This window comes from Electrophorus electricus, chromosome 6, assembly GCF_013358815.1.
Source record: "Electrophorus electricus isolate fEleEle1 chromosome 6, fEleEle1.pri, whole genome shotgun sequence".
Lineage (NCBI taxonomy): Eukaryota > Metazoa > Chordata > Actinopteri > Gymnotiformes > Gymnotidae > Electrophorus > Electrophorus electricus.
In genome coordinates this window covers 30,407,034-30,425,980 of record NC_049540.1, presented here as the reverse complement: position 1 = coordinate 30,425,980, position 18,947 = coordinate 30,407,034, and the positions used below count along the sequence as shown (strand labels likewise).

General features: G+C 43.9%; 1 protein-coding gene across 3 annotated transcripts in view; it reads left to right on the top strand.

The window, feature by feature from the left end:
* Positions 1–2,601: 2,601 nt before the first annotated feature.
* Positions 2,602–18,947, top strand: part of camk2a (calcium/calmodulin-dependent protein kinase II alpha) — a 52,858-nt gene continuing 36,512 nt past the window's right edge. For 2 of the 3 annotated variants that reach the window (XM_027026098.2, XM_027026097.2), the window contains exons 1-2: positions 2,602–2,887; positions 9,364–9,458. In XM_027026098.2, coding sequence (XP_026881899.1) covers positions 2,826–2,887; positions 9,364–9,458 — 157 coding nt within the window. In that variant the 5' untranslated portion in view covers positions 2,602–2,825. The remainder of the gene's footprint in view (positions 2,888–9,363; positions 9,459–18,947) is intronic. The other variant, XM_027026099.2, reaches the window with a different exon arrangement.

Below are 18,947 nucleotides of genomic sequence, written 5' to 3'. Positions count from 1 at the left end.
CGTAAGGGCTTAACGTGTGGTGATCTGGTGCTATGATGAAGTCCAGTGAGTTTATACAATAATACAAACAACTCGTGCTGCTGGAGTCAAGCTGTTGGAATCATTTCTATGAGAAGGTTCAAACTGTGCATGATGTAACTTCTTGGAAAATGTCAGAAAACAAAAGCCTCTCGGCATGAGCACTCAGTCCTTTCTCCATCGGACTGTAAACACATCTTGTTCATATTTGTAACTCTCCCACTTAACTTCACACCACGCTGGCTGTGAAGCTCCTAAAAGATGTTTTAGTGCCGTTTTCTTTCTGAAGGAAAAACCACGTGATGTTTTACACACATTCTGCTACCACACCACCAGCACTGAACACTTAGACACCAGCTCGTCTACCAGTACGTCAGACAAGTAATTCCTGTACTGTCAGATACAGAGATTAGAGAACACACACACACAGTGTTCTTGATCAGATACAGAGATTAAAGAACACACACACAGTGTTCTTGATCAGATACAGAGATTAGAGAACACACGCACACAGTGTTCTTGATCAGATACAGAGATTCTTACACTTCTGTATCTTCTGTATTTTCTACTTTCTTTAATCTAACTGCTCATTTTATTATTCCTTTGAATTATTTTTTTTGTTTTAATTACATTGGTTTATCTTCACTCAATTATCTTTTCTACTGAAATAAACATCTTTATTTTTTTTGTAAATTAGAATTTGCTTGGTGTATAAAATGTACAATAAGTTTTTCTTTCTTTCCTTCTATCTTTGTCTCATAGCTGTATAAAAGTGTTATTTCTGAGGCTGTCATTTCCCTCAGTGATGAATTCTGAATAAATTATCCTGTCGCCGACGGGAGTTGCAGTATGGCAATACGCATTGAAAATGGGGTTTTGATGCCACCTGCTGGAAAATGTGCAGAATGCAAGCACGCTAACAGCTTTAATCGATAGATTTTCACTTTTCCCCCCTGATTTATGTGACTGGCTAACATGCTTGAGCCACCGTTATTACTGTGGCCCAGTAATCTGAGTTGGAGTTAGGTCTTAGGGTAAGAGTTAGGGTAAAGTAAGGTTTGGGTTTGGGTTAGGGTTAGGGTAGGGTAGGGTAGGGTTAGGTTTAGAGTTGGGGTCAGGGTAAGTGTTAGGGTAGGATAGGGTTAGGGTTAGGTGTAGAGTTAGGGTTAGGGTTGGGGTTAGAGTTAGGGTAGGGTTTGGGTTAGGCTAGGATTAGGGCTGGGTTAGGGTTATGTTAGGGGTAAGGTTAGGTTTATGGGTGGGGTTAGGTTTAGAGTTAGGGTTAGGGTAGGGTTAGGGTTATGTTAGGGTGAGGGTTAGGGTTATGCTAGGGTTAGGGTTAGTGTTAGGGTAATGTTAGTGTTAGGGTTAGGGTTAGGGTTAGGGTTTTGTTACGGTTAGGATTCAATGTTTTCATTGTCTCACTGTTGGAAGGAGAGCAGAAAAAAACACATGGCCTTTCCCTGCAAAGCACCTCACAGGATAGAGTTAGGGTTAGGGTTATGTTAGGGTTAGGGTTATGTTACGGTTAGGGTTATGGTAGGGTTAGGGTTAGGGTTATGTTAGGATTAGGGTTATGTTAGGGTTAGGGTTATGTTAGGGTTAGGTTAGGGTTAGGGTTAGGGTTAGGGTTAGGGTTAAGGTTAGGGTTAGGGTTATGGTAGGGTTAGGGTTAGGGTTATGTTAGGATTAGGGTTATGTTAGGGTTAGGGTTATGTTAGGGTTATGGTAGGGTTAGGGTTAGGGTTATGTTAGGGTTAGGTTAGGGTTAGGGTTAAGGTTAGGGTTAGAGTTATGGTAGGGTTAGGGTTAGGGTTATGTTAGGATTAGGGTTAGGGCTATGTTAGGGTTAGGGTTAAGGTTAGGGTCTTGAGGAAGGGGCCAGGGGCAAGGAAGGGGAGGGGCATGTAAATAGGGAGTAGGGGGAATAAGAGATACAGTTAAAATCTTAATGAATTGTCCTGCTGCATGTCAATGTTTGAACTCTTCTATTTATTAACCTCTGGTTAATGGGCCTGGGTAACAGGACTCTGGCTGGAGAACTAGAACAATCATCCACTTTACCTTTGTCTTGTTTCCAAACTACCAGATGAAGAGTGGTGACCCACCACAGATGCAAATGTGTCCATATCTGGACTATCCTGAATCAGTCCTGAATCTCTGGACTATCTCTGTAAGAGCAGCCTTCCTGACTGTAACCCAGTGGAAGTGCTTTAGGGGCTACTTATTGGGGGATGTGTGTGGGGTGTGTGTAGGGGTTGGTGTGTGTGTGTGGGGTGGAGCTCACATATATGCCCAGGCCGGTACACAGAGATGGAGATTACAGTATCCACTACTGAAAATGCAGCCCACGAACTGCCCCCATCTCCAAAGGCAAGGTGGCTATTTCTTGTTTAGCGCACTGATACATGGTTGTGTGCCTGTGTGAAGGTGTGTGGGTGTATTTCACTGTTTGGATGTAACATGCACACGGCTTCATCTGAGCCCAGCCTCCTCGAGAGGAGGGGGGATGCAGTTGCCGTGACAACGCTGCTGTGTGTATTCAGGAGTGCAGACTGGGCTCCGATTGGAGGAGACAGACAGAGCGGGCGAGCCATAAAAAGCGAAAAGCATCGTAGCAGAGCTGTCAGTCACTGTCGCTCTGCTTGCTTCCACACTCCACATTTACAGGGTAATACAGACCATCTTGTCTTCTGAGCATCTTTCTGCCCTCTGCTGCCTCCGTGTAGCTCCATCCCAGTCCACAGCTCCAACAACAGAGAAAACAAACACACATTCCAGATTCCGACGCTCCACCTGCACCAGGCATGGCTACCATCACCTGCACCCGCTTCACAGAGGAATACCAGCTGTTTGAAGAACTGGGCAAGTAAGTTACAATGTCTACTTTCTATTTTGTTCTACTGAGAAGGATGAAGAGAAGGGGGTGAGGGGTGAGTAGGGGGTGACAGCTTGCGTTAGGTTCAGGGGTAGGGGATGCGTGTGGCTGGTCTTTATTCAAGAAGGATCACAACAGATTATTTGAAATGCAGCGGGAGAGGCTGTGTGAGTTGCTGCTCAGACTGGGGTCAGGGCTCAGTCAAAGCTGGAGGCGTCACTACAAAGGTGTGATAGGATACATCTGCTGGAGAAGAATGCAGACACACTGGTCTGATACTGAACTTTTGCAAAGAAAGACTGAGATGAAACAACTGGAGGTAAAGGGCCATAAAAAGAATGTAAAGAGAACGTAAAGAGAACGTAAAGAGTATTACAACAAAACTTGATGTAGAAGACTCAGAAAAGATGGCACCTAGTAGATCATAAACCAGTTTTATTTGGTAAGCAGAACAGTGGCTTTTCACTGTTTGTCACTAATTTAGTGTTTCAATGAAATGAGTCCGTACCTCTAAACCCACAGCCTCCAGAAACTTGGCACGTCCTGGACAGGAAGCCCTGTAGAAACAGCTTTAACTGCTGTGTTTCCTGGTATGATGACACGTTCTCTGCACTGTCTGTACTCAGTGAGTGAAATTTATGAACTGTCTGGAGATGCTCAATTAACAGCTCAAAATGAGAAGCCTTTCACAGACAAGTGAAGAGGCACATCAGTGAGTATTAGAACCACATCAATGAGTATTAGAGGCACATCAGTGAGTATTAGTGAGTATTAGAGGCATATCAATAAGTATTAGAGGCACATCAGAAAGTATTAGAGGCATGTCAGTGAGTATTAGAGGCACATCAGTGAGTATTAGAGGCACGCCAGTGAGTATTAGTGAGTATTAGAGGCATGTCAGTGAGTATTAGAGGCACATCAGTGAGTATGAGTGAGTATTAGAGGCACATCAATGAGTATTAGTGAGTATTAGAGGCACATCAGAGAGTATAAGATGCCCATCAGTGAGTATTAGTGAGTATTAGAGGCACACCAGTGAGGATTAGAGACTATTAGAGGCACATTAGTGAGTATTAGAGGCACGTCAATGAGTATTAGAGGACATGAGCGGAAGATGAGTCTTGGGCTGCAGTGTTGGACGTGATAGAGTTTATTCCTTGTTAGCACACATTGTATTGCAGCAGGGACGTGTGTGTGTGTGTGTGCTTGTGTGTATGTGTGTGTGTGTGTGTTTGTGAGCATGCTTGTTATTGAAGAGTGAAACACAGCTACAGAGAGGCTTCAGACCTTGCTTGGCCCTGTGCCCACATACCTCCTACACTCTCCCTCACACACACTCACTCTCTGCACCCTTCTCTCTGTGTGGCTCTGGGCAATCAAAGCCGAGCTGCTTACATAATTCTATTTGGGGGAGGTAATTCAGCTCAGACTGAGAGATTTGCACTCCAGTATATTGTTGCCTGATAATCAAGTAAAATAAAAGTGCTCAAATGCAGCATATTCTGGAAAGTGAAACTGTGAAGCGAATATACAGGGTGTGTCCAATTAGGTAACACATCTTACAGATGCTCTCGTTTTCTACTTGGTCTCTGCGCCTTTTCTGGCCTGCTGCACGCTGACAGACACCAGCAGCAGGTAGATTTGTCAGTTGCTTGACTGCCGTTACCCATTTTGGGCCAATTATGCAGCAAGCAATCTTTTCCCATGTCATCTCACCACTCGGGGACAATCAGTAACCCCAACTTAGTCAATGTCCAGCCAGGATGGCAAGAACCAATGTGTGTTCGTAGGAAGGCAGTCCATCACGGTCCTGTCTGTTTCCCTCGCTCAGCGTAGAAGATGGAGGGAGAACTGCTGTTACATCATACCCCAGAGCTATTACATCACCACCAGATCTATTACAACATCATCATCATCATCATCATCATCATGATTTCCTCTCCTCCATATTTAGCTCATGACATCAAGCACATGCTCAGAACACCATTACAACAGAGCAGCTCAGTCTGAACTCACATGACCTGCTGTTTGCTCATTAACAGGGTCATGGGAGAGACCAACCAACACTTTTAGGTCACATCCTGGTTTGGGCTTTGATGGTCACTCCCCCCCAGCAGTCTGCTGCCTTGCTAATTGGCCTTCGCTAATAAAATATTTTTATGTCTATTCTGTGTGTTTATATTTAAAATCTTATCTGTGCTATCAGAACAGTCTGTGCTATAAATTAATTTTAGGTTGTGAAATGCTAGTTTTTTAAAGATGCACATGAATTAAATCAGTTCCTTCAACAGTTTCATGACTGACTTTGTTGAGGAGTTTAATAGTGTAGTTAAAAATAACTTGTATTGCTTCTCCTACAGATGTTGTACTGAGTAGATGATGTAGTGCTTGGAAACTCTAGGAATTAGTGTATGAACCACAGTCCTGGAAGGACTGGGAGCCTTTTCTCTGGGAGATGGGCAGTGTGTTCTTGTATAAGTGTGTTCTTGTGTCAGCATGTTCTTGGGGTAGTGTCTACTTGTATCAGCGTGTTCTTGTGGTAGCCTTTTCTTGTGGTAGTGTGTTTTTGTGTCAGTGTGTTCTTGTGGTAGCGTGTTCTTGTGGTAGCGTGTTCTTGTGGTTGCGTGTTCTTGTGGTAGCGTGTTCTTGTGGTAGTGTGTTCTTCCACACCATTTGTGTTTAGCCGTGTAGACTGATATATAACCCACCCCCATGCTTAGTGTTTATCGTCTAAATAACAAACCTCTTAGATAATAATAAACATTAATAATTGAGCCTTTGCAACAAGACACCATACATATACATATACTGTTCTACAAAATAAATGAATATGAATAAAGTAAGTTTAAATCAAGAATATTTATCATTTTAATATTATTTTTAACGTAAGGTTGTACAAAGTCCCAAAGTAAAATAACTGATTACACAAAAATGGGAAATAGCTGATAAATGTTTTTTGTTTTTTTTTGCAATGGCTCAGTTATACTAATGATCAACTTTCTGATCCTCTATGATCTTATCCTTTTGCAGGTTTTTATTCTTTACAGCTGTTTGTACACCTGTCAAATCTGCTGAGTGTCTCCACTGCCTGTTTCTGTCCACACACACACAGCTTGTCCCCCCACCTATCTCTGCCTCTGCAGCTACCCAGACACCAGACCTACGTTCTACCAGAGAAACCCAATCCTTTTATCCTGAGAAAAAATCAAACAAACAAAAAATGTGACAGGAATCATTGGAATTGTATGTTTTAAAAAAATCTGATTTGAATATTTGAATGCCAAAGCACAGGGGTTATGGCTCTAAATAGACAGTCATTTCCACACCAGACTCATGAAGAGCAAAATTGTCCTGTACAACACAGGCCCCAGGATGGTAATCTGATAAACCTCCAGTGGGGTGATAAGGTGTGTCCTTGTCCAGTGGGGTGATACAGTATGTGATAGTAGAGTAGGGTGATAAAGTGTGTGCTGGTACAGTGGTGCGTTAAAGTGTGTGCTGGTACAGTGGTGTGATAAAGTGTGTGTTGGTACAGTGGTGCGATAAAGTGTGTGTTGGTACAGTGGGGCGATAAAGTGTGCCCTGGTCCAGTGGGGAGATAAAGTGTGCCCTGGTCCAGTGGGGAGATAAAGTGTGCCCTGGTCCAGTGGGGAGATAAAGTGTGCCCTGGTCCAGTGGGGAGATAAAGTGTGCCCTGGTCCAGTGGGGAGATAAAGTGTGCCCTGGTCCAGTGGGGAGATAAAGTGTGCCCTGGTCCAGTGGGGAGATAAAGTGTGCCCTGGTCCAGTGGGGAGATAAAGTGTGCCCTGGTCCAGTGGGGAGATAAAGTGTGCCCTGGTCCAGTGGGGTGTTCTTCAGGTCTGTCTTTCTCTTTCTTTTCTCATGATGAGGACACCTTTGCACTGTGACCTTCTGATGTAACTGAATTAGCATTTCCAGTCTGTTCTGTGTGTGAGAGACGTGCCACTCTGCTGATTAAAGGTGACAACAGCTTTCCTGCACTGTTTAATTCACCTGCTCTCAGTCTCTCACACAGACGCTGGACGCGTTTCCACCGCGACTGAGCTCATTTACTCATCAAGCATTCTAAGTTAATAGCAAGTTGTGCAGAGCCAAGCTAGCTGGGACAGCCTGCTCCAGAGCTAGCCGACCAGATCCGCATGAGGGACTCTGGATAATCAGTCCAGCTGACAACCTGGAAGTGATAACATGAGCACAATTAACTTTCTTCTTTGACTTTGTTATGTGTTATAAATATCTGACGGCCTCCTGAATAATTAAATAAACAGAGCTGATCAATGACTGCAGGCCCCACACAGAGCATGTGCAGCATGTCTCAGATTCACAAACACAAAACGGATGGCGTTATTAATCTATTCATTTAGAATTCGTTTTTTTGTCAATTAAATTTACAGCATTTATCAGACGCTCTTATCCAGAGTGACTTATAAAAGTGCTTTGTCATTTATTCATAGAATACATCCCAGCCAGTACAGTAGATTAGAGTCCAATATACCAATGAACTAGAATATTGTAGCAATACAGGGATCAATGCTGAGGCCTAGAAGTGCAAAACACGTATAATCTCAGACAACGATTAGTGTAACAACAATCTGTAATGCTGCTGGTCCAAGTGCCGCAGGGCGCGGGGCAGGACACACAGACTTCCTCATTCGTGTGAGACGTTTATAAACATTAAACACATAATAGATAAATGGCACTCACATAAGACGTCGACAGTGAACATTGTTACACATTTAAGCATTAAACGAAGTACACACTAACATTAATGGTGCTCTCTCTCTCACACACACACACACACACACACACACACACACACACACACACACACACACACACACACACACACACACACACACACACACACACACACACACACACACACACACACAGATGTTACTGGCTACAGGCTTTTTACACTAGTGAGCACACATGGAGAGGGGTTTAAATAGACAAATGAACACTTAACAGCAAACCCTGTACACATGTGTGCAAGCCCGGGGGGCGTGGTTACAAAACAGATAAACACAGTACACCTACACGTGGCGGGCCGTACCATGTGACTTATTGGGGAGGAGCAGTCTGTGACACAATCAGTATCAAACTATATGTTACAGCAGTTTAGATTAAACACCAGTTTAAACACGTTTTTAGTTTAAACACCAGTTTAGTTTAAATCGTTGTGTTACAAGTTCTTTGAATCCAAAAGCTTCCTTTTAAAAAGTTTAATGTAAATGTCTTTCATTATGATTCAGGACATTATGATTCAGGGCATTTACTTTTATTTCAGGAATATTTCTTAACATCAATTTCTGGTCTAGAATCACACACCCTGTGAAATGTTTTTCATCCTCAACGATACTGTATTATGTAATAGAAGTGGTTATATTGGTTCTTCTTCACAGATGATGTGTTAATAAAAGCAGATAATTGTGTTGGAATGATTGCTGCTTCCCTTCAAGATTTAAGTCATCTAAAAGATTTTTGTTCTTTTTCTTCAGATCAAATCTGAATCCAGGGAGAGGATGCATGTACCTGTATATGATGTTCATTAGTCTGAGTCACAGACAAGTAGATTTCATCTTTGTCATGGTAACAAGGCGACTGTCATGTCTAGCTCTTGTAATTAAAACTGTCAGACGGGTTCGGTGCTTTCGGTCACTTGACTGTTCAGATGAAAAGCAGAGATCCCTGTTATCACGTCTCTACCTGAAGACCACAGGAAGGGCACAGGACTCTTGCACTCTGAGCTCAGGATGACAGCAGGACCCACACTTGGGACAGGGTCTGTCCTTTATGGAAACCACAGTGCACAGCTGGATAACGAGTTAGCAATTATGTGTCCCCAGTGCTCCATAGCAGAAGTGCCAGAATCAGCGTCTGAGACCTGGTGTTGAAGTGGTGGTGGAGACAGAGAAGGTGTTGAGGGACCTAGTATTGGGAGAAACAGCACATCCCAGGTCCTCTGCAGTCGGGTGTGAGGGAACTACTGGATACAGGAGCTACTGTGTCAGGAATGCCAGGACTCTGTCAACACCTCTCATGTTCCACTTCAGACGTGTACTGTACAGAGTTCTTGTCTGTGTTGACTCTGACCAGGCACCTAATTCTACTCATGAGTCTTCTTCATATGATGATCCATTTCATATTGTAGTCTTGATCTCAGAAAGTGTATCATTTTAAATAAAACAGATCATTAATGCCAAGGACAGGTAGCTCACCTGGGCACATGAGGTTAGGGAAGTCTTCACTGGTAGTCATACATGTGTTTCCCTGTTAAAACAAAAACTCCACCAGTGTCTCTTCAGTGTTGATAAAAATGATTACAGTCTTAGATGAATGAGAAAGTTTCTTTCTCACCAGTTATTTGTGTTCTCCACTGGTGATAAAGTCTGTGATGGGTGTTTATGGACAAGATAATAAAAACTTCTGTCTTTGTTTTCCAGGGGAGCATTTTCAGTGGTGCGCAGATGTGTGAAAGTCCTCTCAGGACAAGAATATGCTGCCAAAATCATCAACACCAAGAAGCTTTCGGCAAGAGGTGAGTGGGATTTACTGGGGAGGTGTGGGTTTTCCAGGACTTTTCCAGGTAGGATTTTCCAAGTGCGTTTTACGGTGTGTGTGTGTGTGTGTGTGTGCGTGCGTGTGTCCGTGCGTGGGTGTGTGTGTGTGTGTGTGTGTGTGTGTGTGTGTGTGTGAGTGTGTGTGAGTGTGTGTGTGTGTGTGTGTGAGTGTGTGTGAGCGTGTGTGAGTGTGTGTGTGTGTGTGTGTGTGTGTGTGCGTGTGTGTGTGTGTGAGTGTGTGTGTGTGTGTGTGTGAGTGTGTGTGTGACTGTGTGTGTGCGTGTGTGTGCGTGCGTGCGTGAGTGTGTGTGTGTGAGTGTGTGTGTGTGTGCGTGCATATGTGTGTGCGTGTGTGTGTGTGTGTGAGTGTGTGTGTGACTGTGTGTGTGCGTGTGTGTGCGTGCGTGAGTGTGTGTGTGTGTGTGAGTGTGTGTGTGCGTGCGTGCGTGTGTGTGTGTGTGAGTGTGTGTGTGTGTGTGAGTGTCTGTGTGTGTGTGTGTGTGCGTGTGTGTGTGTGTGTGTGAGTGTGTGTGTGTGTGTGTGTGTGTGAGTGTGTGTGTGACTGTGTGTGTGCGTGTGTGTGCGTGCGTGCGTGTGTGTGTGTGTGAGTGTGTGTGTGTGTGCGTGCATATGTGTGTGCGCGTGTGTGTGTGTGTGTGTGTGAGTGTGTGTGTGACTGTGTGTGTGCATGTGTGTGCGTGCGTGAGTGTGTGAGTGTGTGTGTGCGTGCGTGCGTGCGTGTGTGTGTGAGTGTCTGTGTGTGTGTGAGTGTGTGTGTGACTGTGTGTGTGCATGTGTGTGCGTGCGTGAGTGTGTGAGTGTGTGTGTGCGTGCGTGCGTGCGTGTGTGTGTGAGTGTCTGTGTGTGTGTGAGTGTGTGTGTGTGTGTGTGTGTGAGTGTGTGTGTGCGTGTGTGTGTGTGTGTGAGTGTGTGTGTGTGTGTGTGTGTGCGTGCGTGCATGTGTGTGTGTGCGTGCGTGTGTGTGTGAGTGTGTGTGTGTGGTTGAGTGTGTGTGTGCGTGCGTGTGTGTGCATGCGTGTGTGTGAGTGTGTGTGTGTGTGTGTGAGTGTGTGTGTGTGTGTGGCCATTTCTAGTCGTGTGTGTTTTTTTTACCAACTCTGGCCAACTACAGCCCCATTTAAGCCTTGAGCTGCCACTGTGCTGCAGGTAACTAGTGCTCTCTCCCCTCCTGGCATTGAAGGGGTCCTGAACCACCTCACTTACACCCAGAAAATGACAGACTGCTCACCTGCATTCTTGCAGCACTGAGCTGTAGCGCTTGGTAAAGTGGGTGTGTCTTCTTCAGTGTGAAGGAATGTGATGTTTTGTTGAAGAAAGCGAGTGGATTGCTAAGTGCACCCGAGGCATTTCAGTGCTGTGTATCTGGCACCTCCCACACAGCAGAGCCAGACACAGCTCTAATGTTCACTCTCCCAGCCCACTGAAATGGGCTCATTGAATGTAGCTTGTATTCACATCTAAAGTGAGTGAAAGTAGATTCTGTTACCTCCAGTGACTTCAGAAACATCACTGCCGTGTTGGCATTGTCAAGCAGAACAGTGTCACCACTGACCAGGCAAAATGTTATGATGATGAGGATTTCACTCTCATGCTTTTTAAATGATATGCTTTTATCTAATTGTTTGTTCATGTTCAACGGCCACTGAGAAAAAAACTCTGAGAGGCCAGAGAAGTGAAAGGTGAAAGGTGAAAGGTTAGGTAGATATTGGTAGTTGTGTCTCTGATGGGTCAGAGAAGATCACTAAATGAGTTCTGGTCAGTGCTGTTATTCCTGTGAGATCTGCTCATACGTGATTAGTGATCCCAGTATATGTGATTAGTGATCTTAGTATATGTGATTAGTGATCTCAGTATATATGATTAGTGATCTCAGTATATGTGATTAGTGATCTCAGTATATGTGATTAGTGATCTCAGCATATGTGATTAGTGATCTCAATATATATGATTAGTGATCACAGTATATGTGATTAGTGTTCTCAATATATATGATTAGTGATCACAGTATATGTGATTAGTGGTCTCAATATACATGATTAGTGAGCTCAGTATATGTGATTTGTCTTAACATCAAAATGAATAAACCTGTTTTCCCCAAGTGAGATCTCAGTACACCTGCTTTGGGATTCACAGACTGTGGTGTTCTAGTATATTTCCTTAATTCAAGGTGGCTCCCAGTCTACTGGGTATCACATTTAAAACACATTAGTCTAACTCGCAGATGGTACATTCACAGATAATCCAGACTCATTTATTTTTATGTAATTAAAATGAGTTTTCGAATATAGGCACAGATTTTGTATTTTAAATGACCAATGAGTGATAATTTTGCGTTAAATGAGCAAGTGTACACCAGGGAAAAGCCTCCAATACAAACTGAGCTCCAAGACTTTTGCTGGCTTGGATGGCTGAGGATGGTCAGGCCTGTAGACCAGGTGTGTTGACGAAGCATACAAGTAGTACAAGCTGTCACGGTACGGCCCCTCCCCACCTCGTGTGTGCGTCTGTCTGTGTGTGTCTGTGTGTGTGTCTGTGTGTGTGTCTGTCTGTGTGTCTGTGTGTGTGTCTGTGTGTGTGTCTGTGTGTGTGTCTGCGTGTGTGTCTGTGTGTGTGTGTCCGTATTGCCACGCCCTCTTGTGTTGTGCACCTGATCCTTGTTGTGTGTAATTGTCATGAGTGTATCTAAGTTTCGTGTTGTATCGTCAAAGTTGTCTGTGTTTGACCCATGTAGTGTGTTTGTGTGTGTGTTAAGTCGTGCTTGTGATTAAAACGTATGTTCTGTTTAATGTGCCTCGTCCCCGCATCCTCCTTAACCCGTTAAACGTCACAGAAACACCGACCGACCGAGGATGCCTGGGAAAGGCAAGAAGAAGAAGGGGAGGAAAGGAAGTCAACGCCTCCCACAGCACGTGCAGCGAAGCCTCCCGTGTTCTTGGGCACCCTCCTGACTCCATGAGCAGAAGCAGGGGAGTCATACGGAACCCCGGCAGACGATCGGGACTGGTATAACGATTTCCAGTCTTCGGAGTTGGAATCTGTGGACCCCTACATTCCAGCGGTAAGACCTTCCCTCATCCTGGCCTTGCATCATGGAGCTACTGGGAGGGAGGAACCTGCTGATCGATTTGGGGGGAGCCCTGTGTATGGTCCGGGATTGGACGGTGCAGAGTCCTACGGAGAACAGCCGGACCAAGAGGACTGGTACTCGGAGATGGATTCTGTGTATGGTCTGGGATTGGACGGTGCAGAGTCCTATGGAGAACAGCCGGACCAAGAGGACCGGTACTCAGAGATGGACTCTGCTGGGTCCTACGACCCCTACCTGGACGATCATAGGGGAGACATAGATTACGGAGAGACAGAGGAGTGCAGCGATGTCTGTCTGCAGTCGGATAGGGGTTCCGATTGCGAGGAGGAAGCTCCAATGGAGGTAGAAGAGTACCCTCATAAGGATCTTCACTCCCACGGTGACGCCAAAAGCTCAGAGAGCAAGGAGCCTCCAGCACCCAAGGCACTACCCAGGGCACGCTGCCCAGGTGTGAGCAGGTTAACCCGGGTGGCTAGCAGGGAGGCACCGTTGTCGGATAAGGACACTCCCCCGCCTGAGGTGAAGAGCTCCAGAGCGTATGTGCCTACGCCAAAGCCTGATGCAGGAAAAAAGGCAGCAGCACCAGTACCAGAACCAGGACAGTCGCTGCTACCTAAGCTGGCGAGGGACAGTTCCCGCCAGGCTGGTCAGTCTTCGACCCAGCCGACGACTGGGGGACTGGTTGGGGTTCCTTCCCCCTTCCCCGGACTACTGAATGTGTGTGGTGTTGTTCATGTGGCTGTCCCCGTCACTGTGTGTGTCCTGATTACACTAAATGTACCGGTCACCTTGTTCCCCTTTGTATCTGTGCCCGTTAGTGTGTGCGTCTCTGTGTCTGTCATTGTCTTGGTCCCTGCCCTTCTCCTGCTACCCTGCTTGCACTGGCCTGTGGTGGGTTGTCTGGTACTCGGACGTTGCCTTTGGCGCTGGTCTCGGGGCCGTAGCCCAGCAGGCTGGTGTGCCGGGAGTCGCGCCCTTGAGGGGGGGCTCTGTCACGGTACGGCCCCTCCCCCCTCAAATGTGTGCGTCTGTCTGTGTGTCTGTTTGTGTGTCTGTGTGTGTGTCTGTCTGTGTGTCTGTGTGTGTGTCTGTCTGTGTGTCTGTCTGTGTGTCTGTGTGTGTGTTTGTCTGTGTGTCTGTGTGTGTGTCTGTGTGTGTGTCTGTGTGTGTGTCTGTCTGTGTGTCTGTCTGTGTGTGTCTGTCTGTGTGTGTCTGTCTGTGTGTCTGTCTGTGTGTCTGTCTGTGTGTCTGTGTGTGTCTGTGTGTGTGTCTGTCTGTGTGTGTGTCTGTCTGTGTGTGTGTCTGTGTGTGTCTGTCTGTGTGTCTGTCTGTGTGTCTGTGTGTGCGTCTGTGTGTGTGTGTGTCCGTATTGCCACGCCCTCTTGTGTTGTGGACCTGATCCTTGTTGTGTGTAATTGTCATGAGTGTATCTAAGTTTCGTGTCGTATCGTCAAAGTTGTCTGTGTTTGACCCATGTAGTGTGTTTGTGTGTTTTGAGTCGTGCTTGTGATTAAAACGTATGTTCTGTTTAACGTGCCTTGTCCCCACATCCTCCTTAACCCGTTAAACGTCACAAAAGTAGCCTTAAAGTTTGATGAAAAATCTAATTTAGAATTAGGGAAAGTGGAGAAGTGGAACTGTGAATTGTGAAAATAAGATTTTTCATTGAACTATTCCTTTAGGCAGAACGTAATTTCTCAATGTAATTTCTCAGTGCAGAAATTAATGATTTTTCACACCATTCAATTCCAGAAGTATAAGGCATGATTTATGTTAGTGTTTAGTCTCTGATCACACCTTACCTAATGCTAATGCTGAGTTGAGTTTAATGCATTTGAGTGTGTGTGTGTGTGTGTGTGTGTGTGTGTGTGTGCGTGTATGTCTTTGTGTGTGTTTATGTGGATCAGGCTTGTGTTGGCTATTAAGGGAATCACAGTCAGTTTCCTGCTGTGCTGTGACTAATAGGGAATGAGTACCTGCTGGAGATCGTCTCTGTTTTTAGTGTGACCCAGGGGGCAGGTTGAAGACTCTGAGGCTACACTATATAGATGTTCACTGGTCATTTCATTGTTAGTGAATTTACACAATCCAAGGCATCTCTGCAATCTTCTTTCCATTTCTGTCCATGTTTTTATTTTACTCTGAAATACTCCATTTAACATATTTATCTGACCTGGTTATTATATTAATGTACTCATTGGATAATCACATTAATGAACATAAATTAATGTCATAGCATCAATTTTTAAAACTTCAATGACATTCTGTCAATATTATGAACATTTATGAATCCAAACTACAGAGCTAATAAAAAAATACCTGAGATTTTATTCAAATGTTTTATCCACATTGTTTTGAAGTCAATGTTGAATGGTTACAGCAATCTTAATATTTTCATTTAGACAGAAACTGATTTTGGTGGATTGTTATAATTTGAAATATATATTTGTTTGCTGGATTTTTCAGAAGTATCAGTCATATACTTCTGAGATAAACTGTATCATATCATAGAGCAACATTTGAAATACTGTTGCCTTACAAATGCTGTTGTATCACAGGAAGCATAAGGTTACTCCCCTTCTGAGCAGTGAGGGGACGTTGAGGTGAGAGGTGAAGGGACTGCCATCACAGCCCGGCCCCGTGTATCAGCTCCACACACCCAAACCCTGATAACGACAGGGAGACAGAGGAATGTGTAAACAATGGAAATACAGGGACACTGACCCTTGCTCGGTGAAACATTTATTAGATTTATTGAGAATTCCCTTAGTCTGACACCACTATTCTGACTAAAATCCTCGTACTGCAGAGTTATAATTATTTATAACACATTACACTCTCTGTGCAGCTGTGGAGAAATCAAAGAATCAACAGAAAAAGTTTGTGCAAAACTTCCTTCTTTTCTTGTTTTGTGGACAGGGTGACGCATGGTGTGGCACTAATCTCCGACTGTGTGGGTCTGATCGTCTATCACAGGAACAAACCTTGCTTAGCTTAGAACTCTGCCCAGAACAATCAGTGCACAGACACCCTCTCGCCCACCCTCACATCCACTCACTCCGTGTATCAGCTTGTCACAGTTCTTTGAATATCAGTTGGATATTTCATTTGTTTAGTGAACTAGACTGTGTGTGCTGTGCCTTCTCCCTCATCATTTCTTTGTAATGCACATCACAGACTGAAATGTCATCATTGTCTGAAATTGTGCAGGACACCTTTGCCACCTTTACAAGCACTAAATATAATGAGAGATTACAAAGAATGATTAAAGCAGGTATAGGAGAATGTGCAGTGTGCAGGCTGTGAGATTAAAGGCGACACCGCTAGTACTGAGCATGGTGTGAGATTAATGGAGACAGCACTAGTACTGAGCATGGTGTGAGATTAACGGAGACACTGCTACTACTGAGCATGGTGTGAGATTAACGGAGACACTGCTACTACTGAGCATGGTGTGAGATTAAAGGAGACACAGCTAGTACTGAGCATGGTGGTCTGCACAGGAACATATCCATGTCCTGTTTGTATAGTTTAACATGTTATCAACCCTGAAATTGTAAAAAATAAATTGTTCAATGCAATTTGAGTCTTACCTTCTTAAAACACACTTGTCACCAAATTTAAATTGTATGAAAATATGTATAGCTATGCAGTCACAGATATATCTGTAATATAATTTATCTTCTCTATCCTTCATCTTTTTGATCAGTGGACAGTTTCTGATTACATGATTGCTGTCATAGCAACTCCACACCAACTATCCTATTACTACCATAGTACTACCCCATACTACTACACCATCACTACCATACTACTACCCCTCACTACCCCATCACTACCATTCTATTACCCCATCATTAGTGTATTATTACCATACTACTACTATACTACCATCCATCACTGCCATACTACTACTACTCTCAAGATTTCTTCTTCGTGCTTTAAGAAGTTTTTCCTAAACACTGTCACCCTTGGCTTGCTCACTGGGGGCTTGGAATGGGACATTTGTAAAGCTGCATTGTGACAACTGTTGTACAAAGCACTCTATAAATAAATTTGACTTTACTTGACTATTACCCTATCACTGCCATACTACTAATATAACTTTATCATTCCACTACCAGATCAGTGTTCATGTTTTGCTGAAAATGATCCACAACCCATATAATATCCACTCAACAGTGGTCAGATGCTGATCAGTGATCAGACACTGTCCAGTGATGAGCAAGTAGAAGGGTACTGATGAACTGTGCTTGGCAACAGATGGGCCATAGTCAAATGCACATATAAAATATATTTATAAGACAAGCTTACCGAACAAAGTGGTCACTCAGTGTAGATGAAAGCGTTCTAATAAACTAAATAAAGTCTGCAGAAATGTAGATTAATCTTCTTATATTGAGAAAAAACTGATTTAATGAAAATATTCTTTAGCACATGCCCTGTTTTGTTGATGCATATCATCTCCTGACATTGTTGTGTAATTGGTGAATAGCATTATCTTTTGACTTTGTTGTATAATTGGTGAATATCATTATTTTTGACATTGAGGGGTGTTTTGCGGCTAGAATTGTCTCATGACACTGCTGGGTTCTGTGGAGAACAGGGCCGATTTGAAGAGCGGAATAATGAGCCTGTTGAAGAGGCGATCTAACAGCTCTCACTCCCCTGGTACCTCTGCTGCTGTTCATCTCTCTCTGTTTAATGGTCCCAGCGTCAGCACAGCACCAGTGTTTAGTACTCAGTACCACAAAGGGCTGAATATATTTGGATGTTTAGTTTTGTCTAAGCCCCACTATACTGTTCCACAATTAACTCAGCAGTGAAACTCAGCAGCCCCTTTGTGCTGCCAAAGGATTTCATAATCATCTTCTTCATTTTTCATCCCAGAATTCTCTTTGTCTAAGAGAAGGTCAGTGTGTTTGGACCTGCAGGCACTTTCTGCACTGGACACACTGGGCTAAATAACCAGAGAACCCAGGTGACAACACCAGAACCCAGGTGGTAACAACAGAAGCCAGGTGGTGCCTAATGCAGATTTGAAAATGACCATGAATAAATCATGCCTTAAATTAGCACTGTGTTACCTGTTCTTTGTTACATTAGCACAGGGTTATCTGTTCTTTTTTATATTAGCACCGTGTTACCTGTTATTTGTTACATTAACGCTGTGTTACCTGTTCTTTGTTATATTAGTGCCATGTTACCTGTTCGTTGTTACACTAGTACCATGTAACCTGTTCTTTGTTATATTAGCACCATGTTACCTGTTCTTTGTTATATTAGTGCCATGTTACCTGTTCGTTGTTACACTAGTACCATGTAACCTGTTCTTTGTTATATTCGCACCATGTTACCTGTTCTTTGTTCCATTAGCTCCATGTTACCTGTTCTTTGTTGCATTAGTGCAGTGTTACCTGTTCTTTGTTACATTAGCATATGCTAACATGTTACCTGTTCTTTGTTCCATTAGCTCCATGTTACCTGTTCTTTGTTGCATTAGTGCAGTGTTACCTGTTCTTTGTTACATTAGCATATGCTAACATGTTACCTGTTCTTTTTTTTCCATTCTACAGAATTGACACTTTGACATCAGTATTGCAAATGTTAATTTTAGTTTTGTAGGTAATTTGTGTGAGGACATACAGTTTTTCAAACGTTATAGTGAACAATTGGCATGTTTCTGTCACATGATGTTAGTCACATGATGTTAGTTCAACTGGTGTTGGTCATCTGAGAATTGCACTGGAAAGTTTTCCATACCAATTTTTAGATGAGATTTCACGAGTCTTTTTTTTCAGAGATGCTGTCTATTCTCTTTGATGTAACGTCATCCCAAATACAGCTAAACTTTCTTTATATGATGCTGTACAGGATTTCACCATATTGCAATGCAAAATTAATACACTGGTAGAATATATATTTTGGTCTTCTGCTCCTCTTGGAATGGGTTAGACTCTGATGTCCTTCTCCACAGTACCCTTCTGGAGGCGAGTGGGACGTGTGTTTATAATCAATGGTATATGAAAGAATGTGGCCTTGCCCAGGATAAGACATTTACCCTGCAGACATCAGGTAGTGTCCTGCAGGTCCTGCTATAGCTTTGGAGAGTTCACACCAAGAGAACATACAGGCATCAGAAAGAGGAACATGTTTGTGTATCCACACCTGTAGTAGCTCAGAACCTACCGATACTCTGTTTAGCCCCCTAACCACAGCAGTGGAGTTCTACAGCCCCTTACCCACAGTAGTGGGGTTCTACAGCCCCATACCCACAGTAGTGGGGTTCTACAGCCCTGTACCCACAGCAGTGGGGTTCTACAGCCCCGTACCCACAGTAGTGGGGTTCTACAGCCCC